An 18,604-nucleotide genomic window follows, 5' to 3' on the forward strand; every position below is an offset into this window, starting at 1 on the left:
GGCTTTTTAAAGTAAGTTTCCAGGAAGCAGGTCAGCACAGTCATAAGACAACTGGCCTTCCAAATCAACCATATGATTAAATTAAAACAGCAATGCCATACGTTTTCCTTCATGATTTTACTGAAATGACAGCCCATGACCAGAAACAAATTAAATTAAATTAAATATTTTCTCTTTTAACTAGCACCTACCAATTTGATGGTAAAGAACATCATGATAGTATTATAACATACACAAAAAGCCCATGATATATGTGATAATCAGTCTTTACTATAAATCTGCATCATTCTTTGGACTTCGAAAACAAGAAGGGTTGTGATTTAATTGATTTAGATAAGTTAGAAGGTTAATCCATATCAAACCAACTTATGTCTAACCCAATCTATTAAAATACTACATATGTCAACTTCACACTTAATCGGACATGAGTTGGAGCAAGTTAGTCTCACCCAAGTTGCAACCCTGGGCACAAGTAATTGCATTTAAATGAGATAATTAAAAACGGTTGATACTTGGTACAATGTTGGAGGGTCATGACAAATAATTAATCCCTTGTTATGTCAAAATCAATGGAATGAATCTATTTTGTAAAAGGCTTTGATAGTTCAAGATAAACTAAGAAACACGTGTTTGCACTATTAGATTTGGTGGTTTAGTGGTGAATTGATTAGATCATGCCTCTACGAGTGTTGCAATTGTTGGGGTATGAGATTCTAATAATGTGGATTAGTAAATAGACAAGTCCAATAATAATAATATCCCCTTGCTGATTGGTAATTGAACAAGTTAATGTACTCTATTAGGACAAACTCCTACGAGTAAAAGAAGGGTAGTTTGGGGAATTCTCAACTAACCCCCTTCAAATACTAAGTTAATAGATGGCTCCACAATAAAGTTTATATGAAATGATTGGATTAAGGATGATGGTTTAACTTCAATACAAGTGTGAAATTGAATGTAGAGAATGTCTATTGAAATGGGATAGGATGTCCAAACACACTCGTATAATGTCAATTTTGAGGGGGCCTTACTTAGGTTAATGGAATTAGGCAGTCTCACTTGTTGTAATGGTCCTAGAGAATGCTCCATACCCAACCTAGTGGGTAGGTTATTGTTGGGCATCAATGCTAGATTTTTGGTTTACTATTGGGGCTTTCCTTTGCTTGGACCTCTCCTTGATTCCCAATGGTTGACACAATGGTAACCTTTGCTCGACCTATACAAACTTGGGCCTTAGGCCCTCATGGGGTTTTCTTGAATCTAAGCCCACTTAGATGGGTCGAGTGGGTCTGACTCCTTCAGTAATAAAGCTTGCATCTAATGCCTAAAATATCCAATAATAGCATTCATTGAATGAATAATCAATTTTAATCTTAGCTTACCTCATGGTTTTTCTACAAAATTCATAGTAAATGATTGATGAAAGCGTGAATCACTTTTATAATTTATCATTTTAGTGCTCATTTACCATTTTTAAGAACATTTGGACGAGGCTAAGGCCCGAGGGGACTTTGAAGTCTGCTCTAAATTAAAGACCTGTTCAACTAAGCTCATCCATTTGACGGGAAAGGCCCAGTGTAGTGAATCTAAACCAAGTCTGGGGAAAAGAAGAGGTCTGGTCTGAGTTTGGATCAAAGCCCAAATCATGGCGGACACGACCCAGCTTAGGTTGACCCATTGATTGGGAGGGAACCCAGGGAAGGAGCTCAGCTTCGTGTACCTTAAAAATCCTAAAGTAGAATAGTAATAAAGAAAAAAAAGGCACTGGGGAAGTGTTGGTAAGTGGGAAAAAAGTGGCGGCTCTCCATTCATCAACGTGGTCGTTGGTGAGCCAAGCTTGAAGCTGAGAAGCAGTCACCCATTTCTTCTTTCTCCTCCACTAGTACGTACCCGCTCCGCAGGCTTTCTACCCACATGCCCGAACCGCCATCACCGCATCACGAGCATTCTGATCAGGAGCCCAAGATGTCTCTTCCCAATCCCACCCCCTCGGCTTCCAGGAGTTACGAGCAGGAGGGATCATCTTCTTCTTCGCCTTGGAGGAGGCACACTGCCGATTCCTTCCCTCCTCTCAATATTCATTCTGACAACAAGCACAAAGTAGGTCGGTGCCCTTCCTTCTCTATACCATCCCCACCACCACCCCCACTGCCGGAACTATTTCTTCACCCATCCTTTTCTTTTGGTTTTTATCCTCAGAAGACAGCGATGAAGATTTGTTCAGAGTTCCCGACGTGGAAGCGCAGCCCCCTTCGGATTCAACGCGAACCACCACCACCACCACAACAACAAATACTAGTAATAATCCAGAGGTTCAACAACAAACTAGCAGCGGCAAGCGCCGGAGGGGACGCAATCCTGTGGATAGGGAGTATAGAAGACTCAAGAGGTACACATTATTTACACATCACCCCCCTCCTAATTTTTATGTTTACAGGTGAGTTCATCACATATTGATTTGAGCCTGTTGGCCAATGTATAAAGATGGGCACATTCATATACCATTGACTCGATGTGATCTAATATAAGTATCAAGTATCAAACTTTAACAATCACTCAGATCCTTCTAGGTAATTGATCTGGTAGCTAGAATGTGCTTTTAAGCTTCTAATAGTGATACATACATGCATATTTTTACTGGACCTGGCGAAACAAATATACGAGCCTACGAGATTCTACGAACAACATTAATAAGGGAAATCTATTCAGCTACCATAGACCCGAGATGGGAGCTTAATTTGTAAGGTAAGGTGCTGTCAAGATAAGCTGTGATGTCCCAACTCGATTGAGGGAAAAACCTTGTATACACGCATTAAAATCGGAAAGGTCTGTAGTAATATTTACAATATTTACATGGACCCCCACAATCTGGATCGGACTGGGTGTTTTTACGCTGAAGTAGAGCCTTAATCCAAGCCAAGTATTGGACTGACGCATGCCGTGCTTGGTCTAATTAATTAGTTGAACTTGGATCAAGCTCAAGTCATTTAAGACCTTGTTCATGAAACCAAGATTACAAGAGTGATTGCACTGATAGCGTATACCAGACGTTAATTCATAAATCATAACTGTGTCAGTTGTACTTCTGCAAGATTCCTATTTTCCTTCTACAAACACCAAGTCCTGGAGAGTATCTTTTGAGGCATGCCCAATTTGTCATCAGACCTGACCACTGAATTATAGTGTACTTGTTTAGATTTTCTTGTTTACTTCTTCCTTTGGGTTTTGTCTGTTTAAGCCTAGTAAACCCTAATGGGTCTGAGGTTCCAAAAGCTTGGCTTTTAAAGCGCAACCAAAAGCCCAAAACATAAGCTTAAACTTGATTTCTCGAGAGGGTGAAGACGTAAAGCGAAAGAAATATTCTCCATACCGTTCTGTCGACGTGGAAAAGCATAAAGTCAGATCCCTATAGAGAGGGTACTGTGGCGTGCCTGGGAGAGGAATTGAGGATACATGGAAGTACATAGATAGACGTAATAAAGGAGGTATGAATATTGCAGATGCTGGCCTTCCTCGGGAGCAACCGGAGCTAGGGAGTGTAAGCGTAGTCTCAAGACTCTCCCAACTATAGGATGGTTGCCGCAGGTTGCGTGAAGGCTTGACAATATTGAGGCGACATGTCTCTGTGCTAATTATCGTCCATTAGATAGAAGGCACAGGAAAAATTCATGCCTGCATGCCTTTTAAGAGCAACTAAGATTGAAGGCCATGCAAGATTTCTATCTCATTTTTTTGACAGCTTAAACTAGACACCCACCCCTCTCAATTTCCACTCTACCCTTTGAATTATTGGATCGTTTTCTTGCTTAATAGTTCCCTTGTATTACTTTCTGATAATGTGGTTTGTAGTTCATAACTACATCTTGCTGTTTAGCTATCAATTAGGTATACGCGCCTCCCTCCCCATTAACCATTTTGCCTGGTTATCCAGAATCCTCCAAATATAGAGTGAAGGCATATAGCAGTTTGAGGTGGGACTGGGGTTCATTAATTTCTTATTGTCAACCAGACTGGCTTTAAATGCTTATTGTCAACCCAGAAATGTTTGATATATAGCACAGTATCCTGAATTGGTCTATATGATGAGGAGCTCAGGAGCCTCTTAGCCATGAACCTTCACCACCACTATGCATTTAGATGTAGATTTACAAAAATTATGTTCCATGGATGATCTCTTTTGTAAGCTTTAATTTATGAAATACCCTAAATTTGGAACTTGGAAAGATTACCCCCTCAATTTAGTTTTGTTGATATATGTTCTAGTTTGCAGACCACTCACTCAACCAACTTGCTGAGGATTAATGTGGTGTATTTCCCTAGATCAGTTAAGATATTGTGCAGATATATACAAAACGATGCCCAGAGGGTGAGAAACCCAAAATCCATAGGCAATGCAGCCTCTAGAAGAGCCACCTTCAGTGGGGTAAAACAACCTTCTTGGCTGAGGAGTGAATATCAAAATTAACTAGCTGATATATATATATATATATATATATATATATATATATATATATGAGAATTAGCCATATATAATATCATAAATTGATCATGTGTGTTTCCTATCTATGGGTTATTGAGTTTTGATGTTCACTTATTCTAGTATGAGCAAGTACAGTACGTTAGCTTCTATCATCTTATTAATTAAGACAAATGAACAATGTAAAGAGTTTCTTCCATGTCTTCCTTCATTCTTTAGGATACTAATTATCTTCATTTTTCCCTCTCCCAAATCCTAATAGTTTCTTCATCAGATAGGTCAACCTAATATTGGGCAGGTTAGGCTTCCTCATTTTCAGCTTGATTATCATATGAACAAACAATCTAAACTTGCTGCAGGTCATTGAAACATGTACCATTAACATGTGTCTCTTGGGTTGATTTTCTTGAATAAAACCATTTGGTATATCGAGCATGGAGAAACTATGATCAGGTGGTAGCATAACAGTGCAAATTAATTGCACGTTTGTTGTAAATGAGCTGATGATCAAACTTGTCCTTGAGAGCAGACTGCTGAGAAACAGGGTTTCTGCCCAACAAGCTCGAGAAAGAAAGAAGGTGTATGTGAATGATCTGGAGTCAAGAGCCCAGGAGTTGCAGGACAGGAACTCAAAACTAGAAGAGAAAATCTCAACTCTTGTTAACGAAAACACCATGCTCCGGAAGGTGAGGCCCCAATTATATACCAGTTTAATTGCTTGGGTCGAAATTCAATTCAACCAGTCTCATCTTACCCCAATATTCAACTACTTGTCCTCCAACAGGTCCTCATGAACACTAGGCCTAAGATGGATGACAGTAGTACTGAGTCAAAGCATGATCAGTTGGGCAAGAGCTGAAGAACTTCTACCACATCCTTCTGCCTGTCATCAGATCAATTTATTTTTGAATCTGCGCCAAACCCATTTGCCAAACACCTGAAAAATTAGCCTTGCAGATATGCACTTAGCTGTGCTACATGATTATCACTGTCTGGGTCATGTCCAGTGCCATGGAGCCACTATCACCTGACTGTAATCATTTTGATTTACTAAAAGTGTATCTACAAATTGTGTTCCAAATTAAGGCAACCTCAGCCTGCATGCTGCCTTCATTAAGGTTGGGGGCCACACTAAATGTAATTGTGTAACCTATTAATTACTACCACTGAACCAATCTATATGACTATTATTTCCTTAGTAAGTACATATTCAATTATAAATTCCTGGTTATAAATAAGTACTGAAATTTTGACAATCTTCGTCTTCATAAATTTTAATGATCATGTCAGAATTTCAACTTCAAAAACTAGTAACAAAAGAAATGAAGATTGAAATTTCAAACGTTGATAATAGAAGAGAATACTAAATTTTTAAAGTTGGAAATTGTAAGACAACAAAGAGGGTGGAAGAGATTGATATTAAGAAGCAAGATGGTAGTGGTGAGCCCCATGGAGTCACTTTTTCTGCAAATGCATGAATAAGAATTCATTGGAGTGGGAAGGCTGGTTGGCTAACCCTTCTACAACGATCAACCCAATCATGATTTGATTTTTTTATTTTTAATTGGGTTATTAGATTAAAAGGATTTTTGAAAACACAAAATTTGAAATTTGACCTCCTACCATTTTTCATTTTTTCTTTTTTATAACCGTGGATGTCTGGGTTAGTTTTTGCGCATCTCAACTAATCCCACTGGCCCTAAAGTTAAGGACCGGGTAAATCTCCAATGGCCCTGAAGAGACTCGAACTGGTGACCATTAGGGAACAAACTCAAAGCCGGATCAACTAAGTTACCTCTTAGAGTTTGACCTCCTCCTACCTTTTTTTGACCTTTATTAGACAAAAATACTCTCATTATTTTTTTTAAAGATAATCATTTCTTTTAAAACCTCTTTGTAAATACTTAAAATAGTAAAAGATATTTATATCAAAAATGGGTTACTTAAAAAAAAAAACAAAAACATGGAAATAGTTAAATTCATAATTTAGATATTAATTCATTCATTTTAACCAAATATTTCTTTTTAATTTTTAGTTTTAAATAAAATAGATATACAATTGGATCAAAAATGTGCACAAAATCTTACTTCGATAGTTGTGGGTCTTAGAGGAGGATTTGTGAAATAACTAGGAGGAAGAAGATGGGATATAGACTAAGAAAAATAGAACTTTTATTGAATAATTTTTCCTAATTCCTACCAAGAACTAGTCTTTTTATACCCAAGACCCAACGAAAATAAAAGTAAATTAAATGTACATCATGGAATAAAATCAAGCACTTGTCAAATTTGGCTTATTCCAAAATACCTAAAATAATCAAAATAAAATCACGGAACCCTAATTTAAAATGGATCGTTACAATTTGGGATTGGGTGAGATGAATGTGAAGATCATGCCACTTGTTGAATAATTTAAGTTTACTTATCCCCCATTAATGCATCATGAAGAAATTATATAAAGGCTACTTTAAATTTAAAATTTTTCTGAAGAATAAGGGTTTCTTCAACTCATATAAAAGAGCTCAAAAGAGGGAATTATTTTTTATTCACCTATTTTTTTCACATATTTTTGAGAGTTTGGTATGGTCCAATATAAGAAAGCAATTGAGATTTTTGCTTTTAAAGTGTGGTATCTCTTGAAGAGATTATGAAGACTCTTTAGTGTTGTGCCAATAGAAGGTTTAATGCAAGCAATTTTAGTTCAAGAGCATAAAGATAAAATAATTAATACAATGGTACACGAGGTTTTGTTATCCATGGATGAGAGAGAATTTTTCCACTATACCATTAACAATATTATAGATGTCTTATATTTCTCCGTTCCTTATACTCACACATTAAACCACAAACACCCTCATTCCACTAAATGTCTCTCATTCTTCCTTTACATCTCTATTCATCTCGTATAATCTTTACAAACACATCTCCATCTTATAATTTTTTATTCTTATAAAGATATTTCCATTAACTTTCCTTATTTAAAATAAATAAATTAATATTACAATAATACATTATTTTATGAAATATTCTGTATAATAGTTTTTACAAAAAAAAAAGGAAAAAAAATCTAGGAGGTTGAGAGACTTTTCAACAATCTTCACCTCGAATAAATTCCATTATGTCAATATTTCATTTCTCCACAATACAATCTTATGTGCTTTGTAATCTTTTGCTCTTTCAAAAATTTTCAACTCGACTCTAATACTAGTATGTTGTGCTAGTAAGCTTTAATGGAAACCATGTTAATTTAAGAGCATAAAAATAAAATAATCAACACAATAATACACAAGGTTTTAACGTAATTTAGTCAATTACTACATTTACATATGATAGAGAATTTTTCTACTATACCATAAAGAATATTATAAATGACTAAACTAGACAGATTCTCGAAAACACTCTTTGTATCCATAAGCCCCCTCACTTCACCCAATGTCTTTTATGTTTCTCCGATATCTATCCTCTTCATATAATCTTTACAAGTACATTTTATTTATTTAGCTTAACTTAAAATATTTATAAATATATTTCTAATAATTTTTTTTATTATATAAGAATATCTAATATTATAATAATATATTAACTTTAAAATATTTTATACAATATTATATATATATATATATATATATATATATATATAAACCTATACTTATTAGAAATTTAAAACACTTTTCAATCGGGATAGCTAAAGAATCAAAAGGGTAAATGTTTAAAAACTTGGTTTAAAAGTTCTTTTCAAGAAATCCTGTACCTATATTAAAATTAAAGAAGAGTGGATATATATCATATCACGATGTTTGATGTTGAATTATATGTAAGTATTTATTTGACTTAAACGAGTAACAGGAGAATATATGAATTTTTAATTATCTCCCAAAGCACTTCTTTGACGAGAAAAAACAAAGAAATGAAAAAAATTTAATTTCTACAAAGGGAGAAAGGGCAAATGATGTTAGGCATTAGGCAGCAGCCCACCACCGACGCTAATTCGTACGATTAACGTGACAAGAGATGGGATTAGAAAAGGAACCCCAGGCCAATAAGGAGTCGACACAAAATTTAGTGAAATCTTTGCTTTTGGACTTAAATCAAGTTTGGCCAGCTGTTATTGATGGAATGGAACCTGGGCTCCCCTCCATAGTCTTAACCACCTTCCCAGAAATGAACTTATTGCCATGAAATCAAAGAGTTTTGGAGGATCAATGTCTACAAACTCATCCGGTCTCAAGTTTTTTTGAGCAGGCAAACGAATTCATATATTCAAAGGCAAATCTATTTCCTTTCTTCTATGTGATTACTTTCCATTTTTCCCCCTTATGACCTCTTATGATTCCTACGCCAACATAAGACAGCTGAGATCGTACCAACTGTGTCCATCCTGCGGCCTAAAGCTTCCAAGTTGTAACTATTCATCCCATCACCTCACTCTTTGAAACAGTGATGCAGCAGAGAAAGTCAAAACTTTTATCTGTACTGCCTTCATAATCTCAACATCTGGCTACCGTTCTCTTTCCTCTTTCTTTTTGAGCTTCCCCATGTGTTGAATACTTGAAGATACTGAATTAAAAGATCCCCCAACCCCCACTTCACCATATGATCCCATCCCATCCCTATTGCCATCTTTCTCCAAGCTAAAGCACTTGCTCTTCTGATATATATTTATATTCTAGTTAACTAACCTTTACCCAAATGGGGAAGCACTCTTGCTGTTACAAGCAGAAGCTAAAGAGAGGCCTGTGGTCTCCAGAAGAAGATGAGAAGCTTTTCAGGTATATCACGGAGCATGGACATGGGTGCTGGAGCTCTGTCCCTAAACAAGCAGGTAGATGTTTTGCTTGTCTGCCCCACACCAAGTGTTGTTGTTTTTGATATCTTATGGTTTTTATGATGGGTTTCCAGGTTTGCAAAGGTGTGGCAAGAGTTGCAGGCTAAGGTGGATTAACTATTTGAGGCCTGATTTGAAGAGGGGCGCCTTCACAGGACAGGAAGAGAAGCTTATAGTTGAACTGCATGAAATTCTTGGCAACAGGTGGATTGTCTCTTTCATGAATAAAATTTCTCTCTGTCACATATGCCAATCTCTTTAGGTTAACTGTCTGTAACTAATTAATTTCACAGGTGGTCTCAGATTGCTTCCCACTTACCGGGAAGAACAGACAATGAAATTAAAAACCAGTGGAACTCTAGCATTAAGAAGAAACTCAGGCAGAAAGGCATCGACCCAAACACCCACAAGCCACTTTCTGAAATTGACAACCGACCAACGGCCAATAATTCCTCCATGGAGCTGGAGCTAGAGCTAGAGCCACTACTAAACAATGAGGAAAGCCTCACTACCATTTTTTGCAGGCCTGGGGAGGTGACAGGACGGTTGAATTATGAGTCTAATCCCCACTTTCCATTTGATCTGCATCCCGGATCATGGTTAAGCCAAAACAGCATCTCTTCCCAGCTCAACTCCCAATTCCATTCCACCTCCATTTCTACTTTTCTCCAAACTGATTTTAGCTCAACTGGGTCAGTTCTGCCTCTACAATCTCCCAGAGGAATCCAGTATGCTTCTGCTAGCTCCAGCAGCAGCCAATTCTCTTGGGGACTGGCCGATTGGGGATTATCAGATCAAGAAGGCAAATTGGGAGATAACAAACAGTTGGAGCATCTCAGCACACCTTCTTGTACACCACCTGATTCACAAAATCAAGCAGCTCATCCTCATTCCATCCCAGATACAGCTTGGGCCGACTGCTGAGTACAGTTCAGCACCAAACCCATCATCCCCAACATTTACAAACTTCAGATATGGGCTATAGCTAAGAATGTTAGCATGTGGGTCTTTTCTTTATTAAGGAGCAGAAGGATTTTAGGTGTAAGAATGAGTTTCTAATTGGAATAAGAACTGCTTCTCAGATTACAAGTGTTTCTGCCTTTACAGGTCGCATGCATGTCCATCTTATTGCATAGGGTATGACCAAATACAAATCCAAGGTAATGGGTGAAATGGAATTGTTTTGGTAATGTGCTAATAATGTCACAAATAATCTCCCACATCGAAAGCCGCCGACCGACATGACCCACAAGAGTTGCTCACCAGGGCCACCATACTTCACATTTTCACCAAAAGTTACTGGTTTTTGGGGTCCCTTTTTTTTGGCATGTATAGGCATAGATAGGATGACAATAATGCAGTCATCAATCATCAGTGCCCAACCATCGACATAGGTAGGTAGTGCAATTCACTCGAAACCAGCCCTAAATTATCTGAATAGGAACATGCTAGGATATGATTCAGTACATGGAAACTTTTTTTGGACTAAAAAATTGGTTTAACAAATTTTTTATAGACTCATGTTTTGAAAACGTATTGTTTTTCGGAAATATATTTTAAAAATTTTAATTATTTTTTATTTTAAAATATAATTATATAAACATAAAAAAAAAAATTTGAAAATGAAGTGTTAAAGAATAATGCCAATTCCCAGTCTGATTTTTATTTTAAAAATATTAAAAATTTGTTTTTGAAATTGTTTCAAACATGTCCTACAAAATTTGACAGTGACAGAAGCCGAGGGGTAAGTTTGTGCACGCAAGCATGGGATGAAAGAGGGAAATGGGCAAAGCCGAGGGTGTCGGCGGGGCTTGCCATTTGTCCGTGAGGGAAGGTGAGAAATTCAGTTCCAATCGACCTGTCGTTTATCATTATTATCGCAACAGAAGAAGCGGTATTTTCCCGAGAAAGCAGCTTTCAAGTCTTTACTACTTCGTGTAACACCTTCTGTAATAATCAAAATGAAACTTACTCTGCTCCCCTTATGCTTTGGTTTACTCACCTTTCATGCATTAATTCATAATTAATGAAAACGCTTTGTTGTAACAACGTGGATGGAAAAAGATGCTGAAATGGATTCCTTTCTCTCTCCCTCTCTCTGTCGTTCCATTGAATGAGATGAAGCTCCGACTGTAGTTGCATTATACCATTGGCATTTGGTTCTCCCAATTTTTGATTGATAGTGGCAGAGAGTGAGGATGGACGGGGCAGATGAGAGTGGGAGGCGGCCAGGACTGAGGCTATTGTGGGTTTCTGGCTTGATGGGGTTTCTTCTCTGCAACTGGGTTGATGGGTTTGAGAATTTGAATGTGACTAAACATCAGTTTATGGACGGCTATGGCTTTTCCACCCCTCCATTGATGGTGGGTCTTTCTCTTATTGCCGGAGCTGCTTCCACTGGAGCAGGTATTTTACTTTATTTTCTGGTCATGAAAGATAAAGAAGGAAAATTTACTTCTCTTTGTTTTAATAATGTTATCCGACATCAATGGAGGTCACTTGATGCTTTTGATCCCTTACCATGCTTCCTTCTTTCTTTGTTTCTTTGTTAATTTCTTTCTTCTTCTTTTTCTTCTTCCTTCTGATCTTTTTGGTGGTGCTGCCTACATTCTCCATGGTATTTACGAGGTGGGTCTTTAATGTTATTCAAACATCTAATTGATGAGACTCCGCTGGAAGAATTTTCTTGGCATGTTAGCTGATTTGCTTATTTATTTGTCTATTGGAATTCTCTGTTAGCTTAAATTGTGAAAATTTTCTTGCCAATTGCCCTGTTACACATTTTTCTTGTGGGTTCTCTAACTGAGAACAAAAGTTATTGAATGCAATCCCATAAACGTTTTTGTAAAATCTCCCTGATTCACCATATTTAACTACTGGAAATTTATATGAATATTTCAAATTTGGGCTTACAATGACAAAAGCTGGTCCAGTGGTTTAGTTTTGGTTATTGTGAGCTTTCTCATAGTAAATCAGAAAGCATATTATACCTTCTTGACCTTTCTGTTCTGTATGCGCAGTATGCCTGGATGGAACATTACCTGGTTACCACCTCCACCGGGGATATGGGTCAGGGGCAAATAGTTGGCTCATTCATTTGGAGGTTTGTGAAGCAAACCAAAGTTTTATCTGTGTGCACTCAACATATGTCACTATGGCACTATGGCACTTCCTTTATTGTTATCATTTGTTCATTTTTTTTTCTAATTATTGATTCAATTTGCTTTTCTTCTTGTCCATGGTTACCCATTACCCAAATAATGATTTGTGTTAATTCACAGTACATGCAGATGGTTCCCTTATGATGCTTTCAATATATGTTGATGATACGTTGATTAATGCAAACGTAAAGTGAGTCTTGGATTCTTTCTAGAGGTTGCCCAAAGATCCTTGAAATTGAGATTGTGTGAAAATAGGAAAGATGAATATGTATGGTTATCACAAAAAGGGAATTTTGAGAAGGTGAAGGTGTTGTAAAGGTTTAGGGTGCTTGATGCTAAGCTTGTTAGTACTATCCAAGTTGCTCGTTTCAGATTCTCTTTATGGTTGCATCCAACTTGAAGAAACAAAGTATATGTCTAGACTATCATATTTAATGCAGTTGAATGCCTTATGTATTTATGGCACGCACTAGGCCTAATGCTCGACTTGCAATTAGTGTTGTCAGCAGGCATACAGCAGATTCTGGATAAGTACACCAGAATGCAGTGAGGTGGGGAGTTTTGGGTACCTTGCTGGCACACAAGACTCTACTCTTTTACTCTACCAAGCTGGAGCTTTGACTGATGTTGTAGGTCATCTTGATGATTTTGTGGGGGACCTCCTTTCTAGGAGGCTTGTTTAAGGTTTTCTTTTTAGCAAGCTGGTCAATTTATTGGAAATCAGATATTGTATTATCTGCAAGAGAGCTCTAACAGAGGCAACCAAAAAAGCATAGTGGCATAAGGGACTGGTGAAAGAACTAGGCTCAAGGAAAATGGTTGTTTTGTTGTATTTTGATAGCCAGAGTGCTAATTATTAATGTGCAGTACCTCAAAAATTTATGTAATTTTTTAGCCCAAGTAGATAGCCATGTATTTCTTCTCCAATGTGGAAATAGGCAAGTCTTTCAAACCACACAAGTCTTGTGTCCCTAATGTGTGATTCTTTTTTTCTTTTTTTCTTCTTCATATAATTGCATAACAGTTATCTTGTTATTTTCATTGCTTGTTTGAAGATTTTTTTTTTCTTCCTTAGACTTCCTCCTTCTCAACAAATTCATTTCTTGTAAAAAACTATGACAGAAAAATTTACCATAAGAAAGCTCTATCATATAAAATAATAACTATTGATCGGTAAGCTTTCAAATCTAGATTAAAGAAATCTATCTAATTTGCCCTTTTATTCCCTTCATTGTTGATGTCTCGAGCTCTGCTGAGTATTCTATTATCCTATCATTTGGTGGCAGGGTGGAGGATGGTGCAATACAATTAGAACTTGTGTTTTCCGGAAAAAAACTCCTCATGGTTCATCAACACATATGGAAAAGCTGATACCATTTACAGGAATATTGAGTAACAGAGCTGAAGAAAATCCCGGTTATCTCTTTTAACAACATCTTGAGTTATCCAATATAACATTGATCAACTGTCCTACTTGTTTCTTGTCCTGGCGGTTTGTTATCGGACTTCCATGCTTGCAGATTTTTATAACTGGAATAGAGTCAAGCTTCGATACTGTGATGGTGCTTCTTTCAGTGGAGACAGTCAAAATGAGGTTGGTGGAAACAGTCATTTACTTTTTAAGAACCTTTTTCACTGAAGATTGACAATAATATGCTTGATTTCTGTGAAGTTGTAGAGGAGAAATATCAAGTTTTAGAATTATTCTTATTTTTATTGCCGATCAGTTGCAAAAGAAAAAATAAAAAATAAGTAGTTTGGAAATCTTTCCAGATGTTTGTTGCTTTAGATTCAAAATTCTGTTATCTTCTCCTAGGACTTCTTTTATTTCCTTTTTCTTTGTATCAATTCACATAGCTTTCTATTGAGATAACCTTGTAATATCTGTAATTAGTGCAGTAAGGATGTCAGCTTTTGCTGATTTCAGTGTTTGTAACAATTTTAGGAGTTAATTTTTTACTCTAAAAGAGGATCACAATTCTTTATTTTCTTTGCTGGAAATCTGCAGATGTATTTTTCTAATGAGATAAGCCTGGAAAAATTAATTATTTGATGGACTAATTCTGTTCTACTTGTGCAAGTTCTAAAGCATTAACAACCCAATCCTCTAGAATTATGAATTAGGCTCTGCCCTCTCCTTAGCAATTTATATTCTTTTCTAGTAAGTAGAAAGATTCCATCTCTCTTTTTGAGAAAAAAAAAGAAAAGAAAGGAAAAGACTCTTTCATTTTGTCTTTACTAATTTGTGTTGTTGACATTTGAAATTGTATCACCCATGGAAGGAAAGGGTTAGCTATAGGTGAGAGGATCTAGGTCAATAGTCTTAACTGACTGAATTCAGGTTTATATTTATTTGGATTGGTTGGATTTACTTCGCCAGGCCATTGGCTGAGAATTTTGTGATTCTGTTCTTGCTCCTTAGGCCAAGACATTGTATTTCCGGGGACAACGCATCTGGTTAGCTGCTATGAAAGATCTGATGTCAAAGGGAATGCACTATGCTAATCAGGTTGCGTTTATCATGCAGTGCAGCTCGATTTACTGTCTTGATTCTTGTCGTGATGTATGTATTCATGTTCCAGGCTCTTCTTTCTGGATGCTCAGCTGGGGGCTTAGCAGCTATACTGCACTGTGATGAGTTCAGGGAATTATTTCCAAGAACTACTAGAGTCAAGTGTCTCAGTGATGCAGGGTTATTTCTTGATGTGTAAAACCCCTTGATCTTTCATTATCCATTTATTATTTGACTGTCAATGCGTTTATGTACTTACCATTATCATCATGATCTTCTCTGGAATTGCAGGATTGATGTATCTGGTGGGCGTACTTTAAGGCATATGTTTGGAGGCGTGGTCAGATTACAGGTACTCTTTGTAAAACAAAAAAAAATTCATATGCATTAGTTGTGATTAGTCCTCAGTGATCAAATAGAAGGATATGATAATGAAATAGAACCATAACCGTTCTGACTTGATGATATATACATAAATAGATTAGGGTTCCATAATATGCGAAAGGTTATCATACTATATGATTCATCTATTAGATTGTGCTACTTCGAATCTAATGGCATTTTTTGTAGCAGTCCAAGCTCCATTCCAGGAAAAAGGATCACTTGATTCTATGGAATATTGTGGACAATGCTTTCTTTTAGCAAATGTAAAACTGAGAGCTAAAACATTAAGCCTTGGTCCTGATTCATCAGAATGAGTATTACCATCAATTGTGCTGAACAATTTATGTTGCCTTTCAATCTTCTCTTTTATTTTATTTTCTCTTGTATCTTTCTCATTCAGAATGCTTTTCCTGTATACTTGTGGAAAATATTGTTAAAAAGACTATATGTTTATTGCAGCAAGTGGGGAAAATGCTGCCACAGGCTTGTACCAGCCACCTCAATCCAACCTTGGTAACCCTTTCTCCCTGATATTTTATTTAGTAGACAAGTATCATTAGGAAGTGGACTAAGAGAATATTCTAACCAAGCTCTGGTATTTCAACTCTTATTTATCTCCTGTCTTGTCCTTTTCAGTGCTTTTTCCCTCAGAACTTAATTCCCCTGACTAAGACCCCGCTTTTTCTTCTCAATGCAGCTTATGATTCATGGCAGGTGACTCCCAATCTTAACTCATATTTAATTCAGTTACCAATTTAATAAGACGAAAGTTGATAATAATTTGCATCCTGAAATTATATGCTGCGTTAATCCATCTTCTTCCACATGGTGCACATGAAAAAGTTTGGATTTCTAATGTACTAAATTATTTAAAGTTGTTAAGCTACTAACTTTCCTTAAAGCTTAGGCTGCTAGGATAGAAGTTCACAATGTACTAAATATTTAAAGTTTGAATTTGTGCTTAGTCTAATTTAACTGACTTAGAGAAACCTATCGTCTCTTGTAAAGTAACTACCTTTAGCAGTTAGGACGGTAAGTCTATCAAGAGTGCTTCCTGTTCCACTCCTACCAATAAGATAGGTAGACAGACCTAACAAGATTATCACCCTCATATCATCTATGGGATAATCGACTAGAAGAGTTGCTCTTATTCATCATAGAAAAGGACATAATGTTGTTCAACTTTAGTGCATTTTTTGCTTCAGACCTGATAAATCTTATCAGGTTGGATCTCCCCAAGTAAAACCCAATTAGAGGCTTTGAGCCTCATTTTCTTTTATGACATTCAGATTAGAATTCTTTCAACACCCTTGATTAAGGGTTTCAGAAAATTTTCTTTGGACTTTATACATTATATGTTGACAGCCCAATTTGAAATGAGTTCCCTTACATGATTTTGTCTCGGACAAATTGGTCTTCAGTGGGAACCAAGTTCTTTAAACCTTTAACATGATGCTTAAGAAAAACCAAATTCTAAATGCCTTAATAACATTCGATTTGTAATGAAAATTGTAAAACTCTCACTTCAATATTTATCTCATCCCAAATCACCTGGTCCTGCTGCTTTTGTGATCGAGGCTTCAGTCAAGATCATGAATGCTCGCCAATACACTTTCCAAGTTCTTTTACAAACATTCAATGGTTCAACAATACATTGATTTATAATTTTCTGTATTCCAATCATCACCATAGAACATCAAATCCATGGATGTGGACCTGATTGTCAAGCCCGACCTTGCAAAAACAATGAAGATGTACAAAAAAAAAAAAGAGTAAATGTAACATAAATCATATCCAACATTTCTATTCTGCATGCATATACTGCCATATGTAGTGGGAAATTGATGACCTGGATGAGCAAGTGATGCATTTGAGTTTCTTTTCCTCTGATCAGATCCTGGCCAGTTTAGCTCCGCACTCAGCTGATCCCCGTGGCTACTGGCAGAAGTGCAGATTAAATTATGCATATTGCTCTTCATCACAAATTCAAGTTCTCCAAGGTGGTTTGCTTAGCTTGTTTACTTCCTCCTGGCTTTATGCTTCAATCCTGGCTTCAATTTTGATCTTGATATTTATGAGTTTCATTCTTTTCATGCAAAACAGATTTCAGAAAACAAATGCTAAATGCTGTAAGTGGCTTCTCAGGGTCCAAAAGAAATGGGCTATTCATAAACTCATGTTTTGCTCATTGTCAGACAGAGAGACAGGACACTTGGTTTGCTCATAATTCTCCTCGTATCGGAAACAAGGCACGACCAACCTTACATTATTTAGTTTAGTCATATCATACATCAAGAAAACATAATTCGGAATCATTTGTTGTCATAGACACCATGACCAAACATTGTGTAATGGAGTTTGGTAGTGCCCCCTCTTATTACCAACTTTACAAATTCACAGTCCCATCTGCTCCAAGAAACAAACACATGTAGTCTGCTGTGTGTTCTGGTTTTTCGATCTTGGTTCGCTCCCTTCTGATATGTTTAATTATCAATATGCAGGGCATCGCCCAATCTGTGGGGGACTGGTATTTTGATCGAGCTGAAGTCAAGAGTATTGATTGTCCTTATCCTTGTGACAAGACCTGCCACAATCTGGTCTTCCGCCAAAGTTTTTAGGAAAATGAAGCAAATCAGCCCCTGTTGCTACTCCCATTTTTAGGTTTCTTCTGAGATGTCAAGCTTCATCCAAGTAACCAACAAACTAGTTAGAGTAACATGTAATATGTTATTTGATCTTCGATAAGATTGACAACATTTGTGTTTCCATTTGACAAGCAATTGGAGGAATCTAGTGAAGGAATTTTATAAAATTTTATGCCTACAATAACTAGATATATTTAACCGAAACCTAGACAGGTATGAAATTAACCTTTTGAAATTTTTTACATTTAGTTTCTTCGAGATATTTTAATCAAATTCAGGAATTTGAAAAAAAAAATAACCAAAATTTTGTTCCAATTAAGGAGCCTAAGTGGACAATTTATATTAGTACATTGAATTCTTATTAAGGGTATAAAAAATCAATCTTGAATGAAAAGAATTTGTCCACACTTGTGAAGAAAATTTTCAAGAACATTTATTGATTTGTGGCCTTAATCGGGAAGAGAGTTCAACAAGGTGGATGATAGGGTGATTTGGAGAGAGACTAAATGTGGGAAGTTTTTAGTTAAGTCTCTATACAAATCATTAGTATCAGGCCTCTAGCCTCTTTCCCTTTGTCGGCTATTTAGAAAGTCTCTCAAT

General features: G+C 36.6%; 3 protein-coding genes across 3 annotated transcripts; all 3 read left to right on the plus strand.

Moving 5' to 3' along the window:
- The first annotated feature begins 1,759 nt into the window (after positions 1-1,759).
- Positions 1,760-5,733, plus strand: LOC100261472 (transcription factor HY5-like). The gene is made up of 4 exons (XM_002275530.5): positions 1,760-2,104; positions 2,200-2,389; positions 5,007-5,163; positions 5,262-5,733. The coding sequence occupies exons 1-4, from the start codon at positions 1,915-1,917 to the stop codon at positions 5,334-5,336; spliced, it is 612 nt and encodes a 203-aa protein (XP_002275566.2). The 5' UTR covers positions 1,760-1,914; the 3' UTR covers positions 5,337-5,733.
- Positions 5,734-8,651: 2,918 nt separating this feature from the next.
- Positions 8,652-10,391, plus strand: LOC100256165 (transcription factor MYB61). Its single transcript, XM_002275558.4, has 3 exons — positions 8,652-9,299; positions 9,377-9,506; positions 9,596-10,391. The coding sequence occupies exons 1-3, from the start codon at positions 9,167-9,169 to the stop codon at positions 10,224-10,226; spliced, it is 894 nt and encodes a 297-aa protein (XP_002275594.1). The 5' UTR covers positions 8,652-9,166; the 3' UTR covers positions 10,227-10,391.
- A 233-nt stretch (positions 10,392-10,624) lies between these two features.
- On the plus strand, positions 10,625-18,171 carry LOC100251007 (pectin acetylesterase 12). The gene is made up of 12 exons (XM_002275580.5): positions 10,625-11,708; positions 12,323-12,405; positions 13,750-13,879; positions 13,984-14,057; positions 14,886-14,972; positions 15,046-15,170; positions 15,267-15,327; positions 15,819-15,872; positions 15,996-16,073; positions 17,254-17,359; positions 17,463-17,608; positions 17,861-18,171. The coding sequence occupies exons 1-12, from the start codon at positions 11,501-11,503 to the stop codon at positions 17,975-17,977; spliced, it is 1,269 nt and encodes a 422-aa protein (XP_002275616.1). The 5' UTR covers positions 10,625-11,500; the 3' UTR covers positions 17,978-18,171.
- Positions 18,172-18,604: the final 433 nt, after the last annotated feature.

This window comes from Vitis vinifera, chromosome 5 (genome assembly GCF_030704535.1).
Source record: "Vitis vinifera cultivar Pinot Noir 40024 chromosome 5, ASM3070453v1".
Lineage (NCBI taxonomy): Eukaryota > Viridiplantae > Streptophyta > Magnoliopsida > Vitales > Vitaceae > Vitis > Vitis vinifera.